General features: G+C 46.1%; 1 protein-coding gene across 1 annotated transcript in view; it reads left to right on the top strand.

Annotated features, from left to right (window-relative positions):
* E(Pc) (Enhancer of Polycomb) overlaps nt 1-26,771 on the top strand; it is an 80,049-nt gene that overhangs the window by 11,423 nt on the left and 41,855 nt on the right. Inside the window, exons 3-5 of the mRNA XM_084607162.1 lie at nt 509-654; nt 25,540-25,635; nt 26,632-26,739. Of these exons, the coding sequence (XP_084463288.1) occupies nt 509-654; nt 25,540-25,635; nt 26,632-26,739 (350 nt within the window). The remainder of the gene's footprint in view (nt 1-508; nt 655-25,539; nt 25,636-26,631; nt 26,740-26,771) is intronic.

Genomic DNA, 26,771 nt, shown 5'->3' with positions numbered 1-26,771 from the left:
GGATGCAGCTAGCACAGGACTGGGTTAATTGGAGGAACATGGAAGAGGCCTTCGCCCTGCAGTGGGTGTAGTCCAGCTGATGATTATGATGAGCGGAGGTTTGTGACATGCACTTTGTACCAGTACTTATTGGCTTTTTAGTTATGTGCATTTTTTGAATGGTTATACCCTCATAGCACATTGGAAGTGTGGCTGCCATTGTGCTTTCCAAAATCTACATAGTTTGGAGTTAGGGAACAGTCTAAATTATTTGCTGGAAAATATTCTTGCATTGATTGCGACCATTTCATTCTTCATAAGCACATTTAAGTTGTACGCTCTAGACATTTTTCTTTTTCTTTTTTTAATGTTGTTTTCTGCAGCATCGCATCTAATTTGACAGTTTTTCTTTTTCTGTGCGTAATACTATATCTGTATTTTCTTTGCTTTCGTTAGCTGCCTTTTGCTCGTTCATTCTTCATAGTGGCTGCCTGCTTCAGTTAACGTGGCACCTTCTTTCCCTGCCCAGCGTTCGCTATGGATCAAGACATCCCGGACTACGACATGGACTCTGAGGATGAGAAGTGGCTCACGCAGCAGGCAAAAAAGATGGAAATTAACCACTTACAGTTTGAGGAGATGATGGATCGGCTGGAAAAGGGCAGCGGGCAGCAGGTTGGTCACTTTGCTGGCCTTTTTTTTATTATTATTATTATACGAAGTACAGTGTATGTGGCATCCATTTCAATGCAGTGTGGTACAGTTGTTACGACAGCTCCAGCTGTCATAGCTACTGAATTCACTCAATTAGAAGCACTCGGGGAAAGTAGGCGCCCCTGCCAAGGGAGGGAAGATGAAGGATGCAAATGACACGGTGTACGCTTTTGTCTTGAAGCTTTAAAAACTTGCACCTAATGAAACCTTCAGAAACAGGTGCCGCCATAGCATGATAGATCCGGGTCGGATTGAAGACTTGGGATGGCATGCCGTGGAAGTGACTCTTGCAAGCTCAGCTTCCGGCTGATGTGGCCGTGCTCATTTGGAGTGGCACATAAGAGTTCTGTGCATGACCGTCATTATGTGGGCCGTAATTTATGTGTACTGTGGAAACCAGGAGACACAATTGAGATACGTGGCCTCACCTTCGTTTCGGTTTGTTGCACCAAGGGAGCCAGTAAAGAACCTGGGCCCGTATTCAGAGTTTTCGCCGTTATCGAAAGTGTCGCTATCTTCCCGGCCTCGAGTCATCTGATTGGTGAGAACGCCGGAACATGATGTTTCCACCTCTTCCGGTTCGTGGTTGCAACGGCCGGTTCCACTTTTTCAACCAATCGGATAGCTCGAGGTCACGTGAGATGGCGACACTTCGATAACGACACTAACTCGGAATACAGGCCCTGAAGACATCCTTCCGCCAGACTTGAGAAAGTATCTGAAAGTGGGTAGAGCGTAAATATGAATACGACTTTGAAATTAGGAACTTTTCCTTTTCCATTTCCGCAATTTGTGTCATCAGCAGAGTCGGGGCTTGTGCAGCAGAAGCTATTGTAGCCTCGTTGCCTTCAAGCATCCTTTTTCATCTTTTTCATGTGTGTAATCTTATTCCCATTCTTTCCGTTCCCCTCACTTGCAGCACACTATAATATATATATTCTTTTTCCTTTCTATTTTTCTTTTTCTCTCTTTGCGGAGCTTTCTTGTGTTACTGCAGTGAGCTTGGTGATGTCACATTGGGAATGAGTCCAAATGCGACTTTGTGCCCGGGATATTTTTCCTGTCCTTTCAAACTGATGGTGGTATGGTATGAGTAGCAGCTGTCCAGCCTTATGTCTTGCATTCTCTGTCTAACCAGTCTGCCTCCTCCTCCTCCTGTAGTTGCTTGGCATCAGTGCGAAGAGGTTCATAATGATCACATCTGTTACTAGTGTAGAACACAGTTGCAACTTAGTGCTAACATTGTCTTCACAATGTGGCACATTGCGCAGCTTGTGTGCATTCTTCTGTGCTATTTGCAGGCACATAGGGTTTTGTTACAGCTCATTTCCATTCTGGGCGATAAATTTTCTTTTTCAAGCTGGTGGACAAGCCCAATAGTGATGAATGACTAGTGAAGGGCCGTGGCCAAGATGCAGCTGATTAATCCAAATCCACATCTCTCTCCCTTTGAGAGTCGAATTTTTTTTTTTAAACTTTCCCAGATGGTTATATTACTTTATTGCAGATTTGAAAGTTCAATATGAGCAAAGTCAAGGAAAAGTATAAAAATATTTGGAACCTTATTTTGGGTCAACGTTGCTCCTCACTGCAAACTCAGGAACCTCAGGAAACCACAAGGAAAGCAGTAATACCTCATGAGCCATGATAAACAAGATAACAGCGGCCCCAATAAAGATGGAAATCAGTTTCTGTGACCCCTGCACAGGGGCCATAAAAATCAAAATCAAGTTTTGGGCGCCTCCATTGGAATCATGGGGAGTGGCAACCAAATGATGCAAGGGCATTGCAAGCCCACAAGCTGCAACTAGGTATCAGTTCTGTTTATCCCCTGCCTGGAAGTGCCCATAAAGATACAAATCGTTTTGTGCCTCTGTTGGGGATCACCTGGTCGAACTGAAACAGGGAAACGGCAATAGGGGGAAAGACTGGACCCTGCAGCTAGGAATCACTTCTGTTTATCTGTTCAGAAGGCTGGGCAATAAATTTCAAGAGCTTTTTGTAAGTCCTAGGAGGTGGCAGCACCTCCCAGCTCACATGCATCCTCATTAGGGTGGGAAATTTCAAAGGGAGGATTAAAGGCAAAAACCTTGCCAGACGGAAAACCGCCCAGTGCACATAGGGCAAAAACACTCAAAGGGTTAAAATCTAGTCTTCCTCACGCAAGTAGTTCGCTTCCTTCACCCAACGTTCTCTCCCAAGAGTGGGGCGCTGGCCAGTTGTGTTTGAAATTTTGTGACTGCACTGCTGGTTAGATGCAAGGTTTTTTTCTAGAGCATGGACAATCGCGTGTTTTTTGCCTTTATTTACACAGGATAAGTAAAGTCATAAATATAGCTCAAATCCTTGTTCTGCTGCTCTTTGGCAAAAGCTTTGCCACATAGCTTGTGCACGGCAACAATAAAGCCATTTTTTGACAACCCTGAGTCTTAGAGGCAAGGAAAAGAGGCATGCATGGGCAAGAGAAAGTGTGACTACATGTGTTTGAATGATCAAAATGAACAAAAATTAATAAAAATTCATATGCAGAGGCATGGGAACGTCCTTATGCAGATCTGTTTACAGATGAGATTTATTTACGGTTGCACCGCCACAACTCTCCATTTGTAGTGTGTAGTGCGACAGACGATCGTGACGGCGGCAATGTGCAGCGCATGATTTTCACAAATTGGTCTTTGCACGTAAGCGCAATCAGCGATCATGGAGTCAACGATGTACGGCTCACACGTGCCCGCTTCATGTGGCGATCGTGACATTGGCGATTTGCGAGTCGTGCTGCTGCATGCAAACTTCTCGTGGCGTGTACAGTGCGATAGGCGATCATGGTATCGACAATGTGCTGGCTACGTGGACAGTGGGCCACCAAAAAGTCGTTCGCATGTTCGTATCGTCGATAATGTGGCACCGGGGAGGGTTCGTAACATAAATTCTGCACATTGGGCACAGTACACCCGGGCCAAGGAATCTTAAGAATTTGTATCATCCTGAAATTCATACCAACTGGGCTTGTATTGCCGTGCATTTACTCTATGTGCACAGGACTGGGCAGTGCTGAATGCTCTCCGAGGTCAAGCCCAGAGGTGCAACGGCATAGTCATGGCAGGGGCACCACTTGTAGGAGTGTGTGTTGTAGGGTTTTCTTCACTTGTGTATTGCTCGTTTCTCAATAGTTGCTTCCTAAATAACACTGACTGCACTGAAAATGACACGTGCATAGCTCTCGGCTATGGTTGCTATGTACAGTTCAAACCTACATCATAGTTTTAATACTTTTCTTTGAATTTATGACCACATTTTATGGTTGCAAATATTGTGTTGCATGTTTAGTACGGTTTGGCACTTCAGCCCACTCTGTTTGATTTTTTTTTTTTCCCTTTCTTTTTTGTTTTCCAGCTGTATGTCGAGATGGTCTTATTTGAAGGCAGCGGCTTAAAAATTTGCAACTTGTAATATGCTGTAGTGCAACTGGCAACTGGTTCATTACAGAAAATTGGCACCTGATAAATAGACCGATTTGATGTAAATATATACCACTAGACTTTCATTCCGCTTTGCAAGACATGATGCTTCACGCACATTTCCTTACATCCACCTTTATTGCCCGCTTAGACTTGTTTGTAACGTTTTACAATTACATACTTCTACTTGTTTTTCATTTTAGATCAGGAATTTCCGTTTGTCGCTGACATACTCTCAGAAGGTGTTGCTATTCGGCTCTTTGCGTGTCTTTGACGCTTTATATGTCGCCAGTTGAAGGTCCGTCTTTCATGAGACCTACTCACAAGCATCGCACATCACCGTTAAACCATCATGAGAATCTTGCTCACGACCACCTCACCGGGAGAGTGGCATTCATTGTGTGCTACTTCTATTCACAGTTCCTGCAGCTTAAATTCATTTTGGCAATTTTTATTGTACATGGATGAAAACAGCACACCGAATGTTTTTGTGTGCTGAACACAAATATGTAGTCTATTTTTTACGTATCATGTGTCAGTTTCGAAATATTCATTAATTTGTGACTAGTCATTCTGTCCAAGTTTTTAGTAGCTTCTTTAACAAAAATTGTTAAAAATTTGAGGTCTTTGTGATCTACAAAGGCCAGGGAGTGCAACTATACCATTCTTTTAATTCTTGCTTCTCAGGTGTAAAAGTTGTAGACTCGTCAAATACCGTATACACGCGTGTAATGGCCGCACGCATGTAATGGCCACACCCCGAACTTTAGAAAGAAAATTGGGAAAAAAAGCTTTAAAAAAATTTCCCGAGTAAAAGCCGCACCATGAGTTTCAGGAAGTTGGGCAGTGCCGTCTACTGTGCGGTGCAAGAAATACGGAACATTTTGTGGTTACTGCCGCCAGGTGGGGCACAAAAATCAAGTGGAAGCCAAAATGAAGCGTAAGGTTAGAAGTAGAATTGCCAATAAGAATTAAGAACAAAATATTTGAGGGAAAAAAAAGTCGAGCATGGGGGCAGCGGCCACCACCTCCGTTACAAAGGGGGCGCTCCTAGCCGCAGCGATGCCCACCCGTTACAAAGGGTGAGGCCAGCAAATCCAATCCAATCGAATCCAAGTCTGTTTGCTCCTCCGTTTTACAGCCATTTCCTCGATCGCCCGAAGCATATCACGTGCGATCTCGCAATCGGAACGCATCGCTGCCCTGATTTGTTCTGCGCTCGTGAGCTGAAGATTTTCTTTTTCCTCGATGGGAAAATACGTTAGTTGCGACGCGTTCTCTACTCGTCCTAGACAGCTTCAGGGGGCACCTGACAGAGAGCTTGCGGCAACAGCTCCGCGCATCTAACATGGACTTGGCCGTCATACCTGTAGGCATGACCGGCATGCTTCAGCCGCTGGACGTCTCCGTAAACCGGCCTTTTAAGTGTGGATTTTGCTGTGCGTACAGTGAGTGGATGGCAACGGCCCTCCACCAGAAGACTCCAACTGGCCGACAGAATTGGGCATCGCTTGTGGCCGTTTGCCACTGGATACTCGAAGCGTGGGCCACGGTTTCGTTCGAGACTGTGGAAAAAAGTTTCAAGGTGACAGGGATATCAAACAGGCTGTACGGTACGGAGGATGACCTCATCTGGGACAAGGACGAGCCTGAAGTCCCGATGAGTTCGGAGGAGGAGGAGGAGGAGTGATGTTTTGGACACGGGACGAGCCTGAAATCCCGACGAGTTTAGCGGAGGTGGACGAGGAGTTTTTTGACAATAATAAAGGCAGGTACCACCGCAAATAATTTTTTTCGCTGTCTTTTTTCTCATGTAATCGCCGCACCTCCCGATTTTCACCCCAATCTTGGAAAAAAAAGTGCGGCCATTACACGCGTGTATACGGTACACAAATCAAAGTGAAAAATTTCAGTGCTCAATTCTTAGTTTAATTAAATTTGTAAGAAGAAATCTTAAGTTATTTAGATGTTATTGCACAGAGCAATTCATCAGCTTTAAAATGCAATAATAATATCTCATATGTGAGCGCTACATGTGGAGATATTGTGGGCGACAGTACGTGCAGTAGTAAAAAATCCCGTTTTGAGAAAACAAAAAAATAAGTTTCAAAACACGCTCAATTTATTTATTGTAAATTGATTCTTAGATTTCATAGAAGCCTACAGGCACATAGTCACATTCAATTTATTTCTCTCATTTTTTTTTCCATTGTTCCATCTCTCGCTCGAAGTTTTCAGCATCTGTAGCAGACGTTCGAGCAGCTTGTTCACGGCTGGGAGGCTTAGCGCGGTGAACAGCGTCTCGTTTCCCGCACTTCGAAGCCCTCACAACAGAGATTGCTTTCGGCGGGTAGCAGACATCGCAAAAAGTCTTAACTGATGTTGCGCACGGTGATGCAATGAGCGCCGGCCCAGCACATTTCACCGGTGCTGGCAGTTCCGATGGCTCCTTGCGTGACCAAGGCCGCTGTTTTCGTTTTTTACCGAAGGCATGAGCCATTTGAAACTTTTTGAACAGACATCACGGCGGAGAAACGTGGCAGCAGGGAAGAATGGCGGTCAATGCTCCTTTGTGCAACAGGCAATGCTTCCCGGCGTCATTTACCCCACGTGGTGCAAAAACACGAATGGCGTGCGAGGTAGTATTTTTGTAGTGATCTAGCTCCACTGTTGCCAGACTGACAACCGTTTCTTGCCAGAAGCAGAAAGTAGAAGGGCGCAACTTTCGAATGTTACCAAAATGGCCGTGCTCTGCTGAGTCGTCATGGGGCGTGAGGTTGAATTCGATCAGTGTTCAGGTCCTTTTACGAGCGAAAATTGACGCGTTACTGTTTTTAAAATCTAATAACGCAATAAATATTACTCAGAGGACCATAATATTTCAGAAATTGATTCTTCAGAACCTCTAGATTCTAAAAAATAATATCTCAGAAAAGTGAATTTTTGGGAATTTTTCTCGTTTAAAGACCTGGGTTTTGGGAATTTTTCTCGTTTAAAGACCTGGGTCTCCCCTTAACACCCCCCGCCGCACCTTTCTACGTAGCTGCCCATTGGGTCGTTCTCGGGGTAACCGCCCTTGGGTCACACATTCCTCCACTCACATCAGGACCTCCTCTATCCACAGCAGCCAGCCTCTAGAATCTCATGGCAACCACCTTCTGGCCCCACTTTCCTCTTCCTTACCTGTAGAGAGGAGATTTTTAGCAGTACTTTTAATCATAAAATCATGTCAGAAAACAATAAGAAACAAACGCTATTTGCCAATGGGCTAGAGAGAATTATCGCAGTCTTGATACGTGCTAAATGCACAGTCAATGCCTACATTGCCTCTGGCAGTGACAACACACGTTTCCTCTTTTTTCGCAGCATGATCATTGTCATTTGGCCTGTGCCTCTCACTGGCCATTTGCCTGTAGTAGCTCTTTGTAAAGGCAGATTTGGTGATTTCTAAACTTGATGCTATATATTGTCACGCACTTCCTGTGGTCCTGTCTTGGAGAAAGGTGAGGTGTGACGAGAGAGGAAGAGGAAGCTGGGTCTGTCAGCTCGGGGTGTGCTAACATCCAGCGCATCTAACGTCCGACTCGTAAATAAACCTTGTAACAACTGTGGTGAAAGTGCTGGGTAGATCACCATGGAACCTCTCCTACACTGCCGCAGCAGAAGAATAGCTGGGCTACCCCCCCTACGGACGGAGGGCGCAAGCAGATGTTTCAATGCAGCCAATGCTAGCCACTCAACCGACCACCACACAGCCTTATCGGGAACCCTGGCACTTTTATGGCAAGCCTGGGGAAAGCGTGGATGACCGGCTCACCCACTACAATCGGGTGAGCAAATACAACCGCTAGGACGCGGAGACCAAGTTGGCGAATATGGTATCCTTTCTTGAAGAAACAGCGCTAACATGAAGCATCCCTTACCACCTGGGATCGCTTCATAGAAGAAATGAGAGCGGGATTTGGCAATGCAGATGCTCGAAAAAAGAGCGCTGAACAGACTGTGGCTCTGCGAGCGCAAGTAACGGGGAGAGCTGCACAACTTACATAGAAGTTCTCAAGTTGCGCAGAATAGTTAATGCTCGGATTACTGAGGAAGACAAAGTGGCCCACCTCCTCAAGGGAACAGCGGAAGACGTGTACAGCTTTCTCATCAGCAAGCACGATTTGAATACCACCGCTGATGTAACATGACACAGTCGTACATTTGAAGGTTTGAAGCGACGCCATATCATCCCGAAGTTTGGCCGGTTGCCGGATGTCACAGCTGTCGCCAGTGTGGATGTGCCTGAAGCGACGAGCGTGGCAGATATAATTCGACAGATCGTCCGTGAAGAGCTTCAGAGGCATCGAGATATTGGGGGCCACGTCAGACCTGTCTACAGTGGCACCTTCTCGGCAGACAATAGTCCATCTTCTGCCTGCTATGCTCCCTCTGTTACATCTCCTTGGGACACCCGATGCTCTGCTGCTCATTGCCCGAACATCCAACCTCTCACCATCCTTGTCGACTACACCCAGATCATGAAGCGTTTAACCCAGGCGACGATGAGCCTTATTCATTGCGTGAACATGAGGCGCCGGTGTATTACGCCTGTGGAATGATGGGCCAAATTTCGCGTTTTTGCCACAATCACCGTCCGTACCAGCAGTATCGCCGACAGTGTGTAAACTCCCGTACAAGGCTTCCTGCTGACAATGATGATCCATATAGAAAAACACCTGGCCGGAATGATACAGAGCAACACCTAGCCGACAGGAGCACAGAACGTCACTGAATCGAAACGAATCGTCGGCCTCTGACCGCAGCCTGACACCATCATCTCGGCATCTAGGATGCCCCCTTTCCCCCTGACGACGATCGCCACTTCCGGGAAACTAGTCAGTACGGCTGATGGAAGTGAGGTCGCAAATGATTTTAGCTTATGCTCATCGATGTTAAAGAACCGAATTGAAGTGTTTGTGGACGGTGTATGTGCTATGGCATTGGTGTGCACAGGTGCGACCATTAAGCCTCGCTTTTAAAGACTGCCTTGGTTGTAAAATTATGTTTGGTTGGGAAAGTGCAGCGACATTGTGTGGTGCTGGTGGCGAAATAACCCACATGGAGTCTGTTCCGTGAACCTTGTAATCCCTGGCCACACATTCCGAACTGAATTCACAGTACTTGCTCGATCAACGCATGACATCATTCTTGGTTTCGATTTTCTGGAACATTGTAGGGACACCTCGAGTTTCGCAATGGAGACATTTCTGTGAGTACTCGTATTCAATTTGCTTTGTGTGAAAATTTGCCGACCAATCCTAGCTCGTTTTCGGTTTTCGGACGACATAGTCATTCCTGCAATGTCAACAGAGTTTATACTAGTTGTTTGTTCAAGCTGTACCAGTGATGTGTTCGACGCTGTAGTTGAACCGCTCACCCTCACCTGCACGAAGAAAAGTGTTCTAATTCCCTGTTGCATCATCTCAGTTAGGAATGGCTATTCTTTGTGGACGACTAACTGCTTTAATGAACCTGTTGTACTACCACGTGACCTAAAACTTGCCAACTTTGACGAAGACGCTGTTGAATCAGTGGCAGTGCTCAGAACAGAATTCCCAGCCTACCGCCTGCGCAGAAGTAGATAAGACAAAATTTCTTGCCATGGTTAACAAATCCCTACCAACAAGTGACCGTCACAGTTTAGTGAAAGTTCGGTCGAAACATGCTGCGGCATTTGATTTCTCTCGGGACTCACCACCACGGATTCCTATTTCCTGTACTCCACACAGAATCAATACTACTGGGACTGCTCATCCAATCCGTCAGAAGCCTTATCGTATATCCCCATCAGAGTGCCAGACTATCGAAGAACAAGTTAGTGATATGCTGCATAAGGGTCATTCAAGAGTGCATTCAAGAGTCGTCACGTCCGTGGGCTGCCCCTGTGATACTAGTTAAAAAGAAAGATGGTACATGGCGATTGTGTGTCGATTATCGACGGCTGAATAATGTTACCAAGAAGGACGTAGATCCTCTGCCACGTATTGATAATGCCATTGATTGTTTACATTCTGCCTCATGTTCTTCCTCAGTTGACCTGCAATCAGGCTGTTGTCAGATTCCCATGCACCCGGAAGATAAAAGACAGCATACATCACCCCAAACGGACTGTATAAATTTAATGTGACGCTATTTGGATTATGTAACGCTCCAGCCACCTTTGAAAGATTCATGGATACAGTTTTGCACGGTCTGAAGTGGCACATTTGTATGCGTTATTTGGATGATGTAGTAATGTTCAGAACTACTACCTTTAGGGAACACAACAGTCGATTAGAGATTGTCTTTGAGTGTATCGAGTGTATTTCTCGATAAGGCTCGGTGGTGCATTGGCTGCGCTGGAACATCTGCTTGCTCCATCTCCGTTCGTTGGGGGGGTAGCCGCATATTCTGCTTTGGCAGTGTAGGAGTGGTTCCATGGTGATCTATTCGGCAAGCTCCACCACACTTGTTACGAGGTTTATTTACGCGTCGGATGTTAGATGCACTGGATGTTAGCACGCCCTGAGTGGACAGACCCAGCTTCCTCTTCCTCTTCTACCTCTCCCTCCACACCTCATCTTTTTCCGATACCACTCCAATATACTACGCCAGCCAGCTCAGCTCGTTGCGTATGCTGTACGCCGTAGCCGCAATGGCAGGAGCTGCCAACTTGGGTCTCTTGTTTCACATGGGACGGTTATGTCAGAATCGGCCTGCCAGGGCTATTGCGTCATATCTTTAAAGGCAGAGCTTAAGTGTCGCCCATATTTAGATGCAATAAACGCCTTTACCACCACCTAGAACGCCGGTGAAATTTGGTGCGTTCAACGGAACGCTGGTTGTGTTCGCTGCAACGCTCGGCCGCCAGCAGCCAAAGCTTTCGCTCCACACTCAGTTCAGCAGCGTTGAACCCGTGTAATTTTCTTATTTTCACTAGAATGTCAGTAACTTGAGTTATTTCTCTGACCCCCTCTGCACACTTCCTACCTCTTAACGTTGCCCCTACCATTTTTCGTTCCATAGCCCCCTGCGTTGTCCTCAACTTAACCTGATCCATCTACAAGGGACTAAATTTTCTCAATGCAAGGGAGGGGGGAGTGTTGGGCCAGTAGCGCCATTCTGTGCCAATCTGACCAGCCGCTGCAAGCTGCTCCTAAACAGCAATTTATGCAACATATGCCCATTGCAAGTCTGCAGGGCCAAATTTAGCCGAGTGTTTTTGTTGGTTGGGCAACACTGGGCACTCACCACAAAAAGGACGCAGCCGCAAACGGGGCTAGGACAGGTAGGTCACTGCCACTTGCAGCGGGGGCTAGCCTGCCACCGAATATTTATCTGTTGTAGGCTGTCATTCACCCGCCACCGCTTTGGTGGTGGACGATGGCTGTAGTGATGCGCGTCTTTCTCTCCCTCTTCTTTTTCCTTCTTCTTTATTTTGTCTTCTGTCCGCACGAGGCAGCGGAGGTGGCTGAACTACAGAGTCAATAGCAGGCCCCTTCTTCCTACAGTCGCAACAGCAACAACATCCACTACAGTTCATTTCACTCAGGGAGGGAAAAATCTTTGGGAGCCTCCACAGGCCATCTTCCTTTTATGTTGCTGCTTTCTCTCTCTCTTGGGACCCTTGTGCACACTGAATCTTGGGAATTTTAGCCAACAGTTTCCAGGTTCAAAACCAGCTTAGTAGGCACTGTTTTAGTGACTGTGCGCAGCGTAGTGGAGGGTGTGAAACTGAAACTAGGCAAATAAGTGTTTATAGTATATTGGAATAATTTAAAGTTATAGAAGCAGTGAAATGTTCCGTGATCGCGTTGAGGGCACGACGCGACTGCGGCAGCAGTCTCGATCGTGTAATGGTGATGGGATCGGAAGGGCTAGGTAGTGTAGACAGTGTTCTAGTGGAAGAGTGTGGGAGAGTCCCTTGCAGGAGATATTGGTATGCTGTTTGGGAGTCCGTGCGTATTGGGGCATGCTGAGTCTGCAGCAGACTGATGTGTGCGATAGCGAGTGTGATGGCCAGGCATTTGACCTCGGCGATGCTAGTGCAGTGAATGGAGGCCACATTGAACGAGCGGCGACTGTCCGTGAACATGGCAGTGTAGATGTGAGGATTGTCCGGATCATGTGAAGCATCCATGTAGATGATGTCCTGGTGTTCAGAGTATTGCTTAGAAAGGTATGAGGCCCAGGCTGCATGACAACCTTTGTGGTGTTTGGGATCCATATTTCAAGGGAGAGGTTTGAGCTCAAGGAGGAGGAATCAGTGAGGGAGAGCGTGCGTGTTCGCGGCGCCGGCGAGCGAGGCAGCACCTGCTTCTTCAAGCATGGGCCCGCTTGCCTGCCACCATTGTGAAGCGTTGCGTTGCCCCAGGAAACCGACTCTGCCTCGCGGCGCTGGCGTGCTCCGCTGTTTCCGCTTTAGACGCGCGCGACCCTGCAAGCAACCGTGTGGCAGCGATAAACGCACACTGCTTGCCCCGTGTCTTTTTTATTTGTTCTGTTATTTTTTGCTGCTTTTAAGCATGAACCATTGTAATGCCACATTTCAAAAGTGAAAGCATCAGAGACTGCTGCGTTTGCCACTTAGATGCGCCGTCGGCACTGAAACTGGGCATGCTGTATCAACTGCAGTTGGCTCGTTGCTATCGTAGACATTCCTCTCACGTTAATCCGTGTTTTATCGTCTTAAAACTTACGGGGTTGTGCCAAATTTTTCTGTAATTCAGCACTAGATAAGAGATAGTAGGTCCCACCAGTTCGTTACATCAAGGTCAACCGCCGCGACATGTTCATTACATGGAGTTTTCAAATACACACCCTTCAATGGGTGCGGCGTTGGGGAATTGAAAAACTTCGTGATATCCAGGAATTCGTTACAAATTCGTTACATGGAGGTTCGTTACATAGAGGCTTCACTGTACGTGCCGAAAGCCCTTCTTCATAATGTTTACTTTTTTTCTTCAATCTTTTGTTTTCATGGAGACCTTCAAACTCTGGAAGACTGGGTACGCACTTAACATTGCCTTTGTAAACACAGGCAACTTACGGCATGGTTTTTCAGTGACTAGAAGAACTTATCTTGCTCTGGTCAGAAGTGATGCTTGAAACACATGCGGGATGTGATAGTGCCAGCCAAAACTAGAGCCTTTTTTAGCTGTGACGAGATGTCATTGCCACGGCAGCAAGTATTCAAAGTGTCAGTTCGCTGGTATGTCAAGGTGCATTGCTGTTGGACATGGATCCTCAGACTAGCGGGCCAACGTTAAGCTGCGTTGAATGTGCAGAAAACTTATGCTATCAGAAATAGTAACTATGCGGTCTGTTTATTATGAAGTATGAATAAAGGGACCGATACAATACCTAAACTTTTTCTTTAATCTATTGCAAGTCTAGTGCTTGTCCCTTCCAGCATATTTCCTAGTTCTTGCTCACCAATGCTGTCTTGTTTTCCACTCTCCAAAGGCATGAGGTCGATCACTTCCAGGCAGCTGCTTTAGAACGTCTACCGTTTTCATCCTCGTTGCATCAAGTGACTCTGAACCTATTCCTTTAAGCACATCTTTCAGTTTGAAAGAAAAATTACCTGGTGCCAAATATGGAGGATATTCAAGCATACCAAAGCGGTTGTCAGCCATATCTGCTTCACAGGAAGGGCCGCGTGAGAAAGCACATTTGTCTTGGGAGTGCAAAACCATTTTTCCACAGTTGTGGCCCTTTCTTTCTCACTCTCTTCCTCAGCTTGTAAAATCTTCCTTGTACTATAATGCTAGTTCGCAGTTCTTTTTTGAAACTCATTCTCCCACTATTACGTTGTGGACACTGAAAAAAACGGTGAGCATGATCTTGAAAATTTCGTTTTGCGTAGTGCTTTTTTTTTTTTCCATTTTGGTGATGGTGGAATTTTTGCAGTGCGTGGACTGTTGTTTTTAAAGATGTTTGGGTCTACATAAGGTTCCTGCAGGGGTGCAATGTTTTCTGTGTAGTGTTTTGTGCGAACATTGAGAGCTTCAGCTATCATTTGAACCTCAGCCAGCAGTCTTTTTGAGCAATTTGGTCAAAGTTTGCTATATATTCTCTGGTTCTTAGCATAGAAGGTCGTTCAAGGTGTTCATCGTTTCCTGCATTCTCGCGCCCTCTGAATCTCTTGTGCCACTCGAAAACGTGCACTAATGACATAGTCTTTCACATAAGCTTCGATAAGACGGCTGTTTCCATTTTGCTTGGTTGCACAACATGTTTCAAATTAATATTCCCTTCAGGCGCGAAAATATTTTTTGCAGTACAAAGAATATCTGAGGGCCATTTTCCGTTCTCCACACTTCAAATGGCTTGTCCTGAAGGAATTGAGAGAAAAATTTAATTTCTTCATTGTCTCTTGCAGTGCCCCCATTCGGGGACTGCCTGAATACAAAAAATGTAATGCATGCTACTAACAGAAAGTGCAAGTGTCCTTAGCAAGATATTGGGCACAACAGATTGTTAAATTAAATCAATCACTTCAGAGTGTATATCTTAAAAAAGGTGAAAGCAATTACTCTGAGCAGGCATGCACAAAATATGTGGCACTTTTGGCAGCGAATCCGACACTGCGCTGTGCATCCTTCACAGCGGCAGCACTGGGAGTTCGGTGTGTTGAGATGCTCCGGCCAGTGGTTGTAGCAGCACCTAGTGGTAGCTGTCAGTAGCAAATGCGGTCTATCCTTCATCGCAACAGGCTCTAGGTACTCACTACTTGGCCGATCGCGCTTTTTTGAGGTGTTCTGGTGCAAGTGATTGGCTGTTTGCAACATCAGTTTGGAAGGCCGTCATGTCCAAAATACTTTTTTGTGCAAGCTTCTCAGCACTTGCATCTCACGGGTACTCAATCCAGCTGTTGTACAGGGCAAAAGATAGAAACTGATAAATTGCCCTCACCGGCCACTTTCTGGTTCTTGACCTAAGAGGGTACTGTGACATAAGGAAGTCAATTTTGTCGACTTGTAGAGTTTGGCATGTTTTGAAACATACAAAACGGCACTTTTATTTCCTTTTTGCACAGCAGGGCACAGAAAGTAAGAAAGTGACGCTGAGCGCTTAGAAAAGGAGTGTGCCGGCAGAAGCGGCTTTGAGGTGCCCTTGTCCCCGAACAGGGTCGCCAACATTCGGACAGGGACGCCAACAAACATTCAAAACGACGTTTTTCATTGCCATTTTGCACAGCAAGCCACACAAAGTTTGCATCCCCATACAGGGACACGGCGCCCGAAGGGGATATATTGCTCTACTTTTATACTCACCATCTTGCTGCCATGAAATATCATTGACCGTGTCTCATTGAAGCATCCGTACTCTCTCTTTTGGAATCCTGCTCACCCAGCGTGTCTTTTGTTGTCACCGCTCCTGCAGCCATCAACAGGCACCCTTGACATTCTTGGAAAGCTACAGCTGTTATGCAGACTGCCTTCGCTTTGCAAACAGGCTGGCCCCTACTGGGGACAAAGTAGTAGGATCGGATGTCCCTTTGAAGTTTGCATGCCTTTGGAGGTGGCGTGTTTTCCTTAATCCGGGGTCCGTCTTCGGCTTCTAGCTATCTATTGGGCGCAAGATGCCGACCTCCCTCGCCTGTTCAAACAGTTTGGCAGCATGTAGCAACCACCACATGTGATCCGTATGGGAACCTAACACGCGTGCGCACCACTCCTTCAATCCATGCCCTATACGGTGCCTATGGGGGTTACTCTCGGAATAATGCGCCAAAGGGGTCTAGACGGTGCAGTTGCTTTCTAGCCCTGGTGTGCCAGCCCTAACAGACAGAGCTGTGACCCCCAACCCGCGGTGCGGGAAGTCTGCACTGTGGCGGGTTCACCAAGTTGCGCACTCGAACAAGCTTTAATTTGCCCGAGCAGTTATACACTGCACAAGCAATGCTCAAATACAACCGCTGTAGTGAGCAAATGTCCCACTCGCATATGGGGGTGAAATAAAAACCCACCAAAAGGAGAAGCACACTCAAGGATGTGAGAGGAGTTCTGCTCACCTGACAAGGCTTCATGCTTACGGCCCTTTGCGGTAGGTGCATACAGTGACCTAGCGGCTCGGTGACAACGGCGGTCTCCCCGGCGGAAAACATGAACCGCGTGTATGTACGCTCACCCGCCGAAAAAGCCCTGAGCGAATCGCGACAGGCGCGCTCTTCGTCTTGGACCTGGGAGAGGTCTTCGGGTTAAGCCAGGAGGAAAGAGGGCAACTCACCGGGAGATGAGGAGGCAGTGGGGGTGGCCAGTGTGCCCTCTTCTCTACCAACCTCCCTAACAGCGTGCGTAACTCGCATGGTAATTATGCGTTTTCGTTTTTATGGGGGCATGGGATTCATGTGAATCCCCACACTACACACGACAGCTACCAGGCTTTATTCTTAGAGTGCAGTTTTCTTAGGTGCCCATTCCTAGCTTGAGTGGTAGGCATCTGTAGGATGCTCCAGGGTGATGCCACCCTACAGCTGTGCCTATCACACAATTGGCAGTGGCCAAACTGGGGTGCAGTATTCTGCTTGGCCTTCTGCAAACTGCCATGCTTATCTGGAATGCAGTCGTCTCGGGACAGTCTGGGCAACGTGGGGGATCCTGAGGGACCCTTTAATGCTTTTGTTTCCCACATTTAAAGGCAAAGCCTAAGTGTACTTGGGTAGCAGAGCTGTGCGCTGCCAGCCGCTTGCCACCTGCCATGGCTAGCAGGTAACTAAGCGGGGAGTCGGAAATCCCTTCCCCAGGCTTTTGAGAAAGGGAGAGAGTGTGAGAGGTAACTGGTGGCTTAGTGGCATGAGGATATGGCAAGAACATAGGCATGCGCAGCTGGAAAGTGGCCACCACACGGGAAGAACCCAGAGGGTGGCTACCGGGAAAATAGGAGGCTAATATTGTGAGTGCCAAGTAATGCACAACCGTAGGATGGTGCTACGAGAAAAGGCAGAAGGGTGGCTGCAGTGAAAGCAGAACTCTGTGGCAAGAATGAAGGAATGGTGCAATACGAGGAGGACAATGAAAGGCTGAAGACGCTGGTGGAGGGAGAGAAGCCTAGCAGCGCAAGAGGAAAAGGCGGAAGAAGGAAGCAGAGTCCTTCAGTACTCCTAACGGTCATGAAACTCCCGCCGAAGTTTGGTATGCGGATAAAAGCGGCCACTACGAGCGCAATCGCTGAATGAGGGTCCATGAATGGTGAGCCGCCACTGCAGCGTATGGCATCGCTGCACCTGAAAATCTTGCTTTCATGCCCATATTACTATTTCAGATTTTTATTACTTTATGCAAAACTGAAGCTGGTGTAATCTATTTGCTGCAGACCCACGCTTGTAATCTGCTTTTCGTTTAAATCAAGGCGGTGCTGCTGGCAGAGCCACAGCTGGCTCCTCACCTGTGCATAGCTTTAGATATCTCTACACGCGCCCGTACAGGTGCGTGTAACTTTGTCACGTGAGGATCGGGACATTGAAACATTACCATAATGAGCGGTGTTCTTATTAACCTACTACTTGTGGCAGTGCACGATAATACGAGTCCGTGTTCAGCTTGTACAGTTGTTCAGAGATTGTAATAATAGTTGTGACTGCAGTCAGTTTCGGGAAGACAGCAAGAAGCTTCTGAAAACGACATTTTGTTAGGCCGACTTGTGCCCGCAAGAGAGCGTACGCTTAGTGGCGGCTATAAGTGCTTGGCAAGCAACGAAGGACTGGATGTCTGCTGCTCTTGGTCGTGCTCAGTTTAAAAGTAGGAAAGGCACCTTCAAAACAAGATGCTAAAAGCAGCTACAACAATTTCGAACAATATTGAAATAATTCCTCAGGCCTGCTATCATTCGATGTAAATGGTGTGCTCCATATGTGCAAAAACCAAACTATGCCACAAGGCGGCACGGCGAAGGCGGCTGTCACTCGCTTCGTGTAAACGAACTGACAGTGACATGCATAGCAGTTTCGATGTCTACGTCACTGCACTCATTCGTGAACATGGCCATGGCCTAATCTTTTTTCTTTCTTTTAAAGGTTTACAGGGCTGCCTGTTAGAAAGGGCAGACGAAATATTTTCTAAACTGCAGGGCTCTATAGCTATGTACAGCGGAGATGAACAAGCCAGCGCTCTTGCGGAGGCAAAACAGATCATGGATTTGCGGTGGAAGTGCACTACGTACCGTGCCAGAACTTTCCGGCTTAGTTAACACACCCCTTAACTGTCCCCTGGTGTGGTTGTGAGATAGCAAACTATGCACGCGAGCATATGCACCTGGAATGATTTCGAACCTACAGCTGGAGCTCAGCGACAGTAGGAATCGAGCATCTGTACTGCTTCGAATTACATATCACCATAATGCGCTCACAGCCCTCTCCATATCTTTAGCCCGCCACTGCCGTGAAATTGTTCCTTTTATTTCAATACTGCGACTGCCTCACAGCTATTGAAAATTCTCTTCAGCAGCGTTGCAGCAGCAGCAGCAGCGATGGCCAAAACGACACGCTTGTACAGGCAAAGACAAAAATCAGGGGAGGAGCTATGTCACAAATTGGAAACGGCCAGCCAAAGTCTGATTGGACAATTGCGTGTGCACTTCTGAGCAATCAGCGAAATTTTCTGTTTCAGCAGATCCGAGCCGTACGAACGACGCAGGAAGCTACACGTATACATGGAAAACTCTTCACGCAACGCTGCCGCAGTAGTTCACATGTCGTACCTCACGTCACAGAGTAACGAAGGTGGACGCCGGCTAATTAGGCACAGACTCCAGTTGAGCGTTTCACGCCCCCTTATCGTACTGGCAATGTCCACTGTGTCAAAATGTGTCAAGAATACATACGTTTGAGAAATCAAATGCAAAGCCACCAACTTCTTTATGGGGGAGGGCGCATCTACATTTCTAAAAAGCGACACCTTTTCATCACTGTGCTAGTCAACATAGCGGTAGGCCTTGAAATAAGCTAATGGCATCGTAGGTGTTGCGAAAATACGCATTCATACACTTCGATACTGCACCTGTTAAAAGCCTAAAAGAACACCACGATTGAACTCCGCAAAACATCACGATGGTCGCCTGCTTGCCGTCTGCAAAACCATGCCTTTCAATTGACGCCAGCGCCGCTGTGCGGCCACCTTGGGCAGCGTACCAAGCTCTCCCATAGAGTGACGGACAAGTTTCATGACCATAAAGTGATGTTGAAGGACTCGGTGGAAGCATAAGGTGGAAAGTGGAGGAGGTGAGTGTGGAAGGAGCAGGCGAGGGGAGTTGCACTCAGTTTTGCGTTGTCTGGTTTGTAATATGTTATGAGCGCACAGGAGGAGTAGCAAAGGAATGTCAGCTGAAGGATGATTGTGACTTAGTACTGTTTATCTTTATCGCATCACCGAGTGTCATAATCGTAGGCCAATTTTTCTCATTTCTTTTCCCAGCACATATCAGCTTATTTTGTATCATTTCATGATTGTTCTTTTAATGCACATCTCATTGCAAAATTTTGCGTGCTTTTTAGTATGACTTTTAAACCTTGTTTGGAACATAGTAATGTCTGCAAATTAATGGTTCATTACCGTACACATTTTTCATGGCTGGCACTGTTCCCAATGCTGCTGCCATCATTCAGAAAATGACATTAGCGTTTGTTTGAGAGTTTTGCAAGGAAAATGACATCAACTTGGACAGCTGTTGTAGTTAGACGGGACATTCCAATTGGCTGCGTGACAGGATATAAGAGTAAGTGTATTGCTTGTAGATAGCTGGGACTAGACCTTGCAACATGTAGGTAAGCTGCAAAAAGTAACATTTGTCCAATTGTCTTCACACCGAGGGGAAAAAACCTCCCGAGAAACTCCCTGCGTTCATGTGCATGACTTTGGACTACACGTGCGAAGTGACGAGCAAAACTATCGTAAGACGATCGCGGGTATGCATCATGCTAATGGAAAGGCTTTACCAATAATTGTCAAGTCCCTACTAACGAGAAAGGCGAGCATAGTGTGAAGGCAATGAATGGCAACTTATAATTACACAGTGCATTATATATATACGCAGGAGGTAGGGATGATGGCACAAGGATTGAAAGTGACAGGGCACAAGGTACATGAAACACTTCAAGGCCGCGAGTGGGTTCTAAACCCACAGTAGCGCGAACAGATCGGCTTCACTGGTCACTGCGTTACACCACTGTGCCACTGCCGCAGCCAAACATCCTGCATGTTCAATTGTCACCTATCGCACAGTACGTCAAATGTCGTCTTGACTTGACCTTTATCCATGTGCTTCATCTTGAAACCGAGCCTTGAACCAAAACCTAACTTAAAACCTATTCACATTTGGCCTAAGTAGCTTGGAAATTCTAGATCAGTTGGCCATGCTTCAATTTGCATGTTTATTTTTTTACATACATACATACATACATACATACATACATACATACATACATACATACATACATACATACATACATACATACATACATACATAATTTTATTACCATTCATCAATACAGAGTACATTTTTCTTGATTGATGTGAAACACAAGCTTGTTCGTTCTCTTGATGGGTTCCTGTCTACAGAAATGTGCATGTGTAATTCATGCAATTCCTTTGTGACAGCTGTAGGGGATCTGTACAGGAACGTTGGCCTCTTCTCGTCACATGGGGAAGCACTTTGTGGTTTGATACATGAAAACGTTGTGTCTGCACTTGCATTTATTCTGGATGAAATTAATTGGATGTTATGAGCAATACATCTGTCCATGTGGGCACCAAACGGGTCTGGTCAGGCTGTCAGTCTGTATAAAGATTTAGAATGCTAAAGAGGGCTCCATTTCCTTGTGCCTAGTTGCAACATCGCGTGTGTGTGGTCCAGTGACAGAATCTGATTCAGAAATTCTGCTTCACATTTCGCAAACCTGAAATGGAGAGGGTAGCTATAGCAAGCAACTTTTTCCGCACCTGAAAAAGGCGGAGGTGTAGTTTTTCATGGTGCAGCCTGTGAACTGTTTTAAAGATTCTGATGTCACATAACTGCATATTTGCGTTATTTGGTTTACTGCAGAACTGTGGAGAAGTAAGTGTGAATTATTTCAAATCCAATGGGTGAGAGGAGAGATTTGAGACTTTCATACTTTTGTAGGGAGCATAGCAAAATTTCACAGGAAAAATTGTTCAGAACTGTTCTCATCATCTCAGTTATATTTGACTGACTCCTGTCATATGAAGTCATTATGTAAACAGCTCGGCATATTTTATGTACTTTGGAGCACTAAGGCTTGCGAATCAAACAAAAGCAAACACGCACACACAACAGTGTCTGTTATATAATTGATTGTCTGCATTCAATGCATGTCTTTACATGTTTCTATGTGTGGTTTTATTATGACCTCATTTAGAAGACATTATGACGTATGTAAGAGAAATTTTATAGCATTTGGGCTGCATCCACGAATGCGGATTCAATGCATGGCAAGGATAGTGGCTTGCGTTGTGCCTTCCTTCAGTCGTGCTGTGTCGGAAGATGTATGGTTGGAAAGGCAGCCCCATTTTCACCTATGCTTCTTAGGCACATATCTAAGACTCAAGGTATCTTACCACCCCACCTTGTTCCAGCATAAAATGCATACATAGCATGCGGCCCTGATTTTCATTGAAGCCGGGTACGTAAGCCAGCTAGCAAATTTTTCCCGCGTGGTGAATTGAATGAAAATTGCGAAGGGGTGGTTCAGTTTGGAGGCTGCTAGCTGCAGTGGAGCCTTTTCATTGACTTTTTGTGTGCATGTGGGCTTTCATGAAGGTTTGGTTTCTAACCTGGCAGCGAAGTGCCAGCCCACCGCCTTTCTAATGTTATCATAAAAGGGGGGGGGGGGGGGGGGGAGATAGTTACTGCGTTACATCCCATTGACGAAGGCCGAAGGCGCCCATTGTAGTCGCTCTACGCGTTTATCGACCTCTCGGAGATGCCGTCTAGCCGCCCCAGTTCCTCGATCAGGTCCCGGCGGAAGGCGTCGCCGAAAATGGGCAACGAGAGTCGGCGGCGGTCCGTGCTCTCATGCGCATCGGTACCATCTCTGCCGCCGGCCACCAAAGTTTAGTTTTCTCTTTCCGTCGCCACGGCTTCTCCAGAAAAAGAGAGCCGCCTTTGGCTCTGGCTGTAGATTACTGTCGTGGCTCCTTTCCCCCGCTCTCTCCCTCGGCGCTCGGGCATCGCGAGGGTTACTGCGGCCCACCATTACCGTAATGGAGGTTGGCACGACCTAAGCTTAGATAGGACACTCAGAGGCCAGCCATCGCTGTCGGGCCATGTGTCTGGCATAGTCTGGCACGTTTCGTGCGCGGCGCGTATACTTTCTCTGCCGTCCACGCGCGTCTGTTGGAGCGCGCAGTTGGCGGCACGTAGCGAGCGAGGTTTTTGGGAGAAGCGTCGTGTGACTGGATTTGCGAGGAGAGGGAGAGAAAACAACAGCCCATGCTTTCTTAGCAGAGAAAGCGAAGCCTCACGTGCGCGTTCAAGGACGCTGGCGTTCGTTCACGGACACGCCAAGACACGCTGCCGTGTGGCGGAGGGTCGCTGCGCCCTTCTTGTGGCCTCACCGGAGATTGCTCTTTTGCTTGGCCCGCTTGGCCTCCGTCACTGCTAGGGAGTCCACATACATGTAGTCTCCCTAGTCGCTGCCTCACTCCAGCTTCCTTCTAGTTTTGCCCGCGGTTGCCGTCGTGTTTCGAGCTCATTGGAAGCAGGGAATAAGATGGCATCCTCCAGAAGCAAAATGCTTTTGAAGGTTCTTTCATTTCTTTTCTAAACCGATGTAGAATTTTTGCTTTGAAATTGTCTAACCAAAACAAAAAAAGGGGGGGGGGGGGGGGTTCATGCGACACATTTAACGGGCGCCGATTGTTGTGTTGCATGACGCAGTGTCTGCCAGCGACGTTGAAGCATGGCGTTTAGCGATTGCGTGTGTTGGTGAAAAACAGTGCTGTCTCTTGTGGTTAGTTGTCCATCCGTATCCGTCGGCGTTCGTCGTCCGCCGGCGCTTTTGTTCCCGCGCCACCATACCCGCGCTGCGAGGAAGGATCCGCGCTCGCATTTCTCCTCGCGCGTATGACTCGCTCCTGCGTGATCCGTCTTTCCTGTGTTCTTGCTTGTGGAGGTCTTTTTTTTTTTTTTTTTTTCCCTCTTTTTCCTCGCACGGACGGCGATTTCCCCAGGTTCTCCTCTTCCAACTCTCCTATGTCGTATGTTGTTTACGCGGCAGAATTTGCGAACTCGCCAACGGATTGCTTCGCTGGCGTCTTGTGGTACCGTCGTGTATTCATGTGTATTTATTTCAAAAAAAAAAAAAAAAAGGAACACTTCGGCGGTCGCAGTTACGTCGTTCGTCAGAGAGCCAACGGTGCATTGTGTGGATGGGGCGTGACCCACCGCAAATATAAAGGTTAACCATTTCAGTTAGGAAGGAAACTGATTTGATAAAGTATTTTCGTTGAGAAAAAAAAATGAACGAAAGAAAAAAACAATGCTGCAGTGTTGACTTCTCATGAGGCATTTTAGGAGCTGTAATATGCCCAGCAGACCTGTATTAGTAGTGATGACTTGGGTATGGCTTTGTTTTTAATGATTTAAAGTTGGCACACCATGAAAGGCACTGTGGTAACTGAGAAACCTTGGTCATTATAATTGCACTGGTGTCCTTGACTCGAGTATCGGTGTTTAACAGTCAGCGCCAATAATTATTAATTTTCAACTGAATGAATAAAATACACGTGGTGTAGACCCCATTGTATCATTTGTGCACAAAGATAGATTGTGAGTTCAACAATAGAGCAGTGCCGGCATTGCGAGAATAGAGAATTTATTGTCTTACACACACATAGGAACTTGTATATACACACACGCGCACTTATAGTACACACATGGGAGGACAACGAAAGGTGCGATACTAGCAACAATCACATATTAATAGTTCTTCAGTGTTCATCAATACTTACACAGCAAAAGGAACTATCCGGATAATGGACTAATATTGCTGATAAAATACACGTGGTGTAGACCCCATTGTATCATTTGTGCACAAAGATAGATTGTGCGTTCAAATGTTTTTGGGGCCTCATGAAATGAGACACAACAACACAACAAAAGTGGTGCTTTTGTCCTACCGAGGCAGTTGATCTCACGGAAGCTGTGCCCTAAAATGAGGACTGTGCCCTCCTTGTGTGTTTTGCCTCTTGCATGTGCTTGGTGCCTTGCCATGCCCGGTAGCTTAAAAATCAATGGTCTTTTGCTTGGCCTCACAAGTTGCCTCTGTATATAAGGGCTTCAGAAAGTAAATGAAAGTGTGCTTGTCTCTGCAGAATATATATATATATATCTACGCACACACACACACACACACACACACACACACACACACACACACACACACACACACACACACACACACACACGTCGTATGTCGTGATGTGTTAATTGTAAATATAGTGGCCCTCCTGTTTCACAATAAAAGTACTTAGGGAACACCCTTGTTGAGGTCACACAACCTGAAGGGGGCTGATGGGCAGCAGTTAGTACTTGTTGCTTCTGTCTCCTTCATTAGCTCCTCTTAATTCATGGTGCAGGCTGTCGCCAGCTGCTTTGATTGGTTTAAAATAAAGTGTTTTTCACTGGCCATGTTTACAGTGATGTGGTTGTGCATCAAGTATCACAATAAAGTGCGGCTTACTGAGCAACATATATGCTAGAGTCCATCAAAATGGTCCGTTATCTTTGCCATTCGTTCTGTCTAGAAGGCTCACTGATAAATTAGTAGGCTGGGACATACAGTCATTCTTGAAATTTCTTTACCTGTCGGCTGACTGTTACTCTACGGCGTATATTGGGTGACTGGGCTGCCTGTACTTGTGTGTGTTTGGGATTTATTTGTAGGCGTGTGCTGGTACACCTTTATTTATTGCCAGTATGGTTAAAGGTGCAGTTTTAAATAAGCTTCTTTCAGTTCTGCATGTTGGCACTCATGTATTTTAGCATTGTGTAATTTGTTAAACATATGAGTGTTGTTCTTGTCATATTTTATAGGGTGATTTAGCTTTGGTACTTATTGATGCTGCACTTAATTATTTCTGTAGGAACTTAAGTTAGATCACGTTGTGTAACCTTGCTACTACTGTAAGCTTCAAATACATGAAAACTGCAAGAAAAGGCCCCATTTCCTCCTAGCTTATCTACAATGACAAGAGATCACAAGAGTATGCCTTATGTTGCCACCCTATACACTCAGGTCGTGAGGAATACATTTATGGCTTTTTCATTCCAACTTATAGAACCTGTTTTTGTTAGGATCATTATATTGTATGTTTACTAATATTTTTTGCCCTGTTTTTGCTAGGTGGTTACGTTGCATGAGGCGAAGACACTACTAAAAGAAGATGATGATCTCATCATTGCTGTCTACGACTATTGGCTCAATAAACGGTTACGAACGGTATGTATCTCGGTGCATTGCAGAAGTTAATATCTAACGAGTAAACCGTGCTGCCAAGCATGTTGTGTTCACTTTCGTTTGGACTTGGGGTTCTTCACAGCTAATATCATTGACAGCTCATATCATTGACAAATATTATATAGGCCCACATTTGTATTATGTCTTTCGTTGACCATGGTAGTGAATTATGCTTCACCCATTGGGAATCAGCTGCTCACCAGTTCGGCGCTGCTGGTGGTTGAAGCATTAGCTGCATATGTCTGTTCAGTGTTCATAAAGGGTGCATACTTCTGCTGGCTACTAATAAAAGTAATGGCAGGTGGCTATATCTGAGGCTAAGATTTGTAAGCAGTACTTTTAATTTTCTAATGCTTAATTGTGTACATGGCACCTCGTGTACTTAACATGCAGGCTTTTCTATAGTTAATATCTTTAAGGTGCTATTTGTGCTCAGGTTTTTGGTCAAGAAACCCAGGTCATTTTAGCTGCAGCTTTGGTAGCCTTGAAATGTGCCCCCCCCCCCCCCCCCCTTTTTTTTTTCATTTAGTGTTGCATGCTTTAATCTTGTGAGTAGTTAAAAGTAGTGCGGCAGAAGAGACTTAGTACAGTTGATGCGTTTGTCAGGTGCTAAGTACACAGTGCATGCGTAGAATTCTTATATCTTGAAATAACATTCTGATTGCTAAGTGGATATGTTCATCAATATAAGGTGCTGTATGTTTGTTTTCAGTTTGAGTGAATTTCAACTGAAGAAAGTGCTTTGTTGAGGTCCCCTGAAGTTTATTCCTGTGCTTTTTCTTCAGTGTGTGCAAATTTCCTCCAGTCTTTCACAAATAAACTCTTCCTTACACCGGCCAGTATACTTTGCATTGCTTTGAAGTGTTGCGCCTACACGCTTGCACTGATTTGCCGCTTCTGGTGTACCCATCTATTCCAACCCTGCTGTTCCACCTGGGCCTTCACAATATAAGTTGATTTCTTTTCTTCTTTTTTCAGCAATGTCCCTTGGTGCCTCAAGTTAAATCTGAGAAGCGGGATGGATCAAACAACAGCAATCCGTACGTTGCCTTTCGAAGAAGAACGGAAAAAATGCAGACAAGAAAAGTGAGTGTTTCACTTTCCGTTAAAAGCTTGAC

This window comes from Amblyomma maculatum, chromosome 6, assembly GCF_055883805.1.
Source record: "Amblyomma maculatum isolate TAMU_Amacu chromosome 6, ASM5588380v1, whole genome shotgun sequence".
NCBI lineage: Eukaryota > Metazoa > Arthropoda > Arachnida > Ixodida > Ixodidae > Amblyomma > Amblyomma maculatum.
Note: the sequence above shows the minus strand (reverse complement) of the source record. Positions and strands in the feature narration are given on the sequence as shown.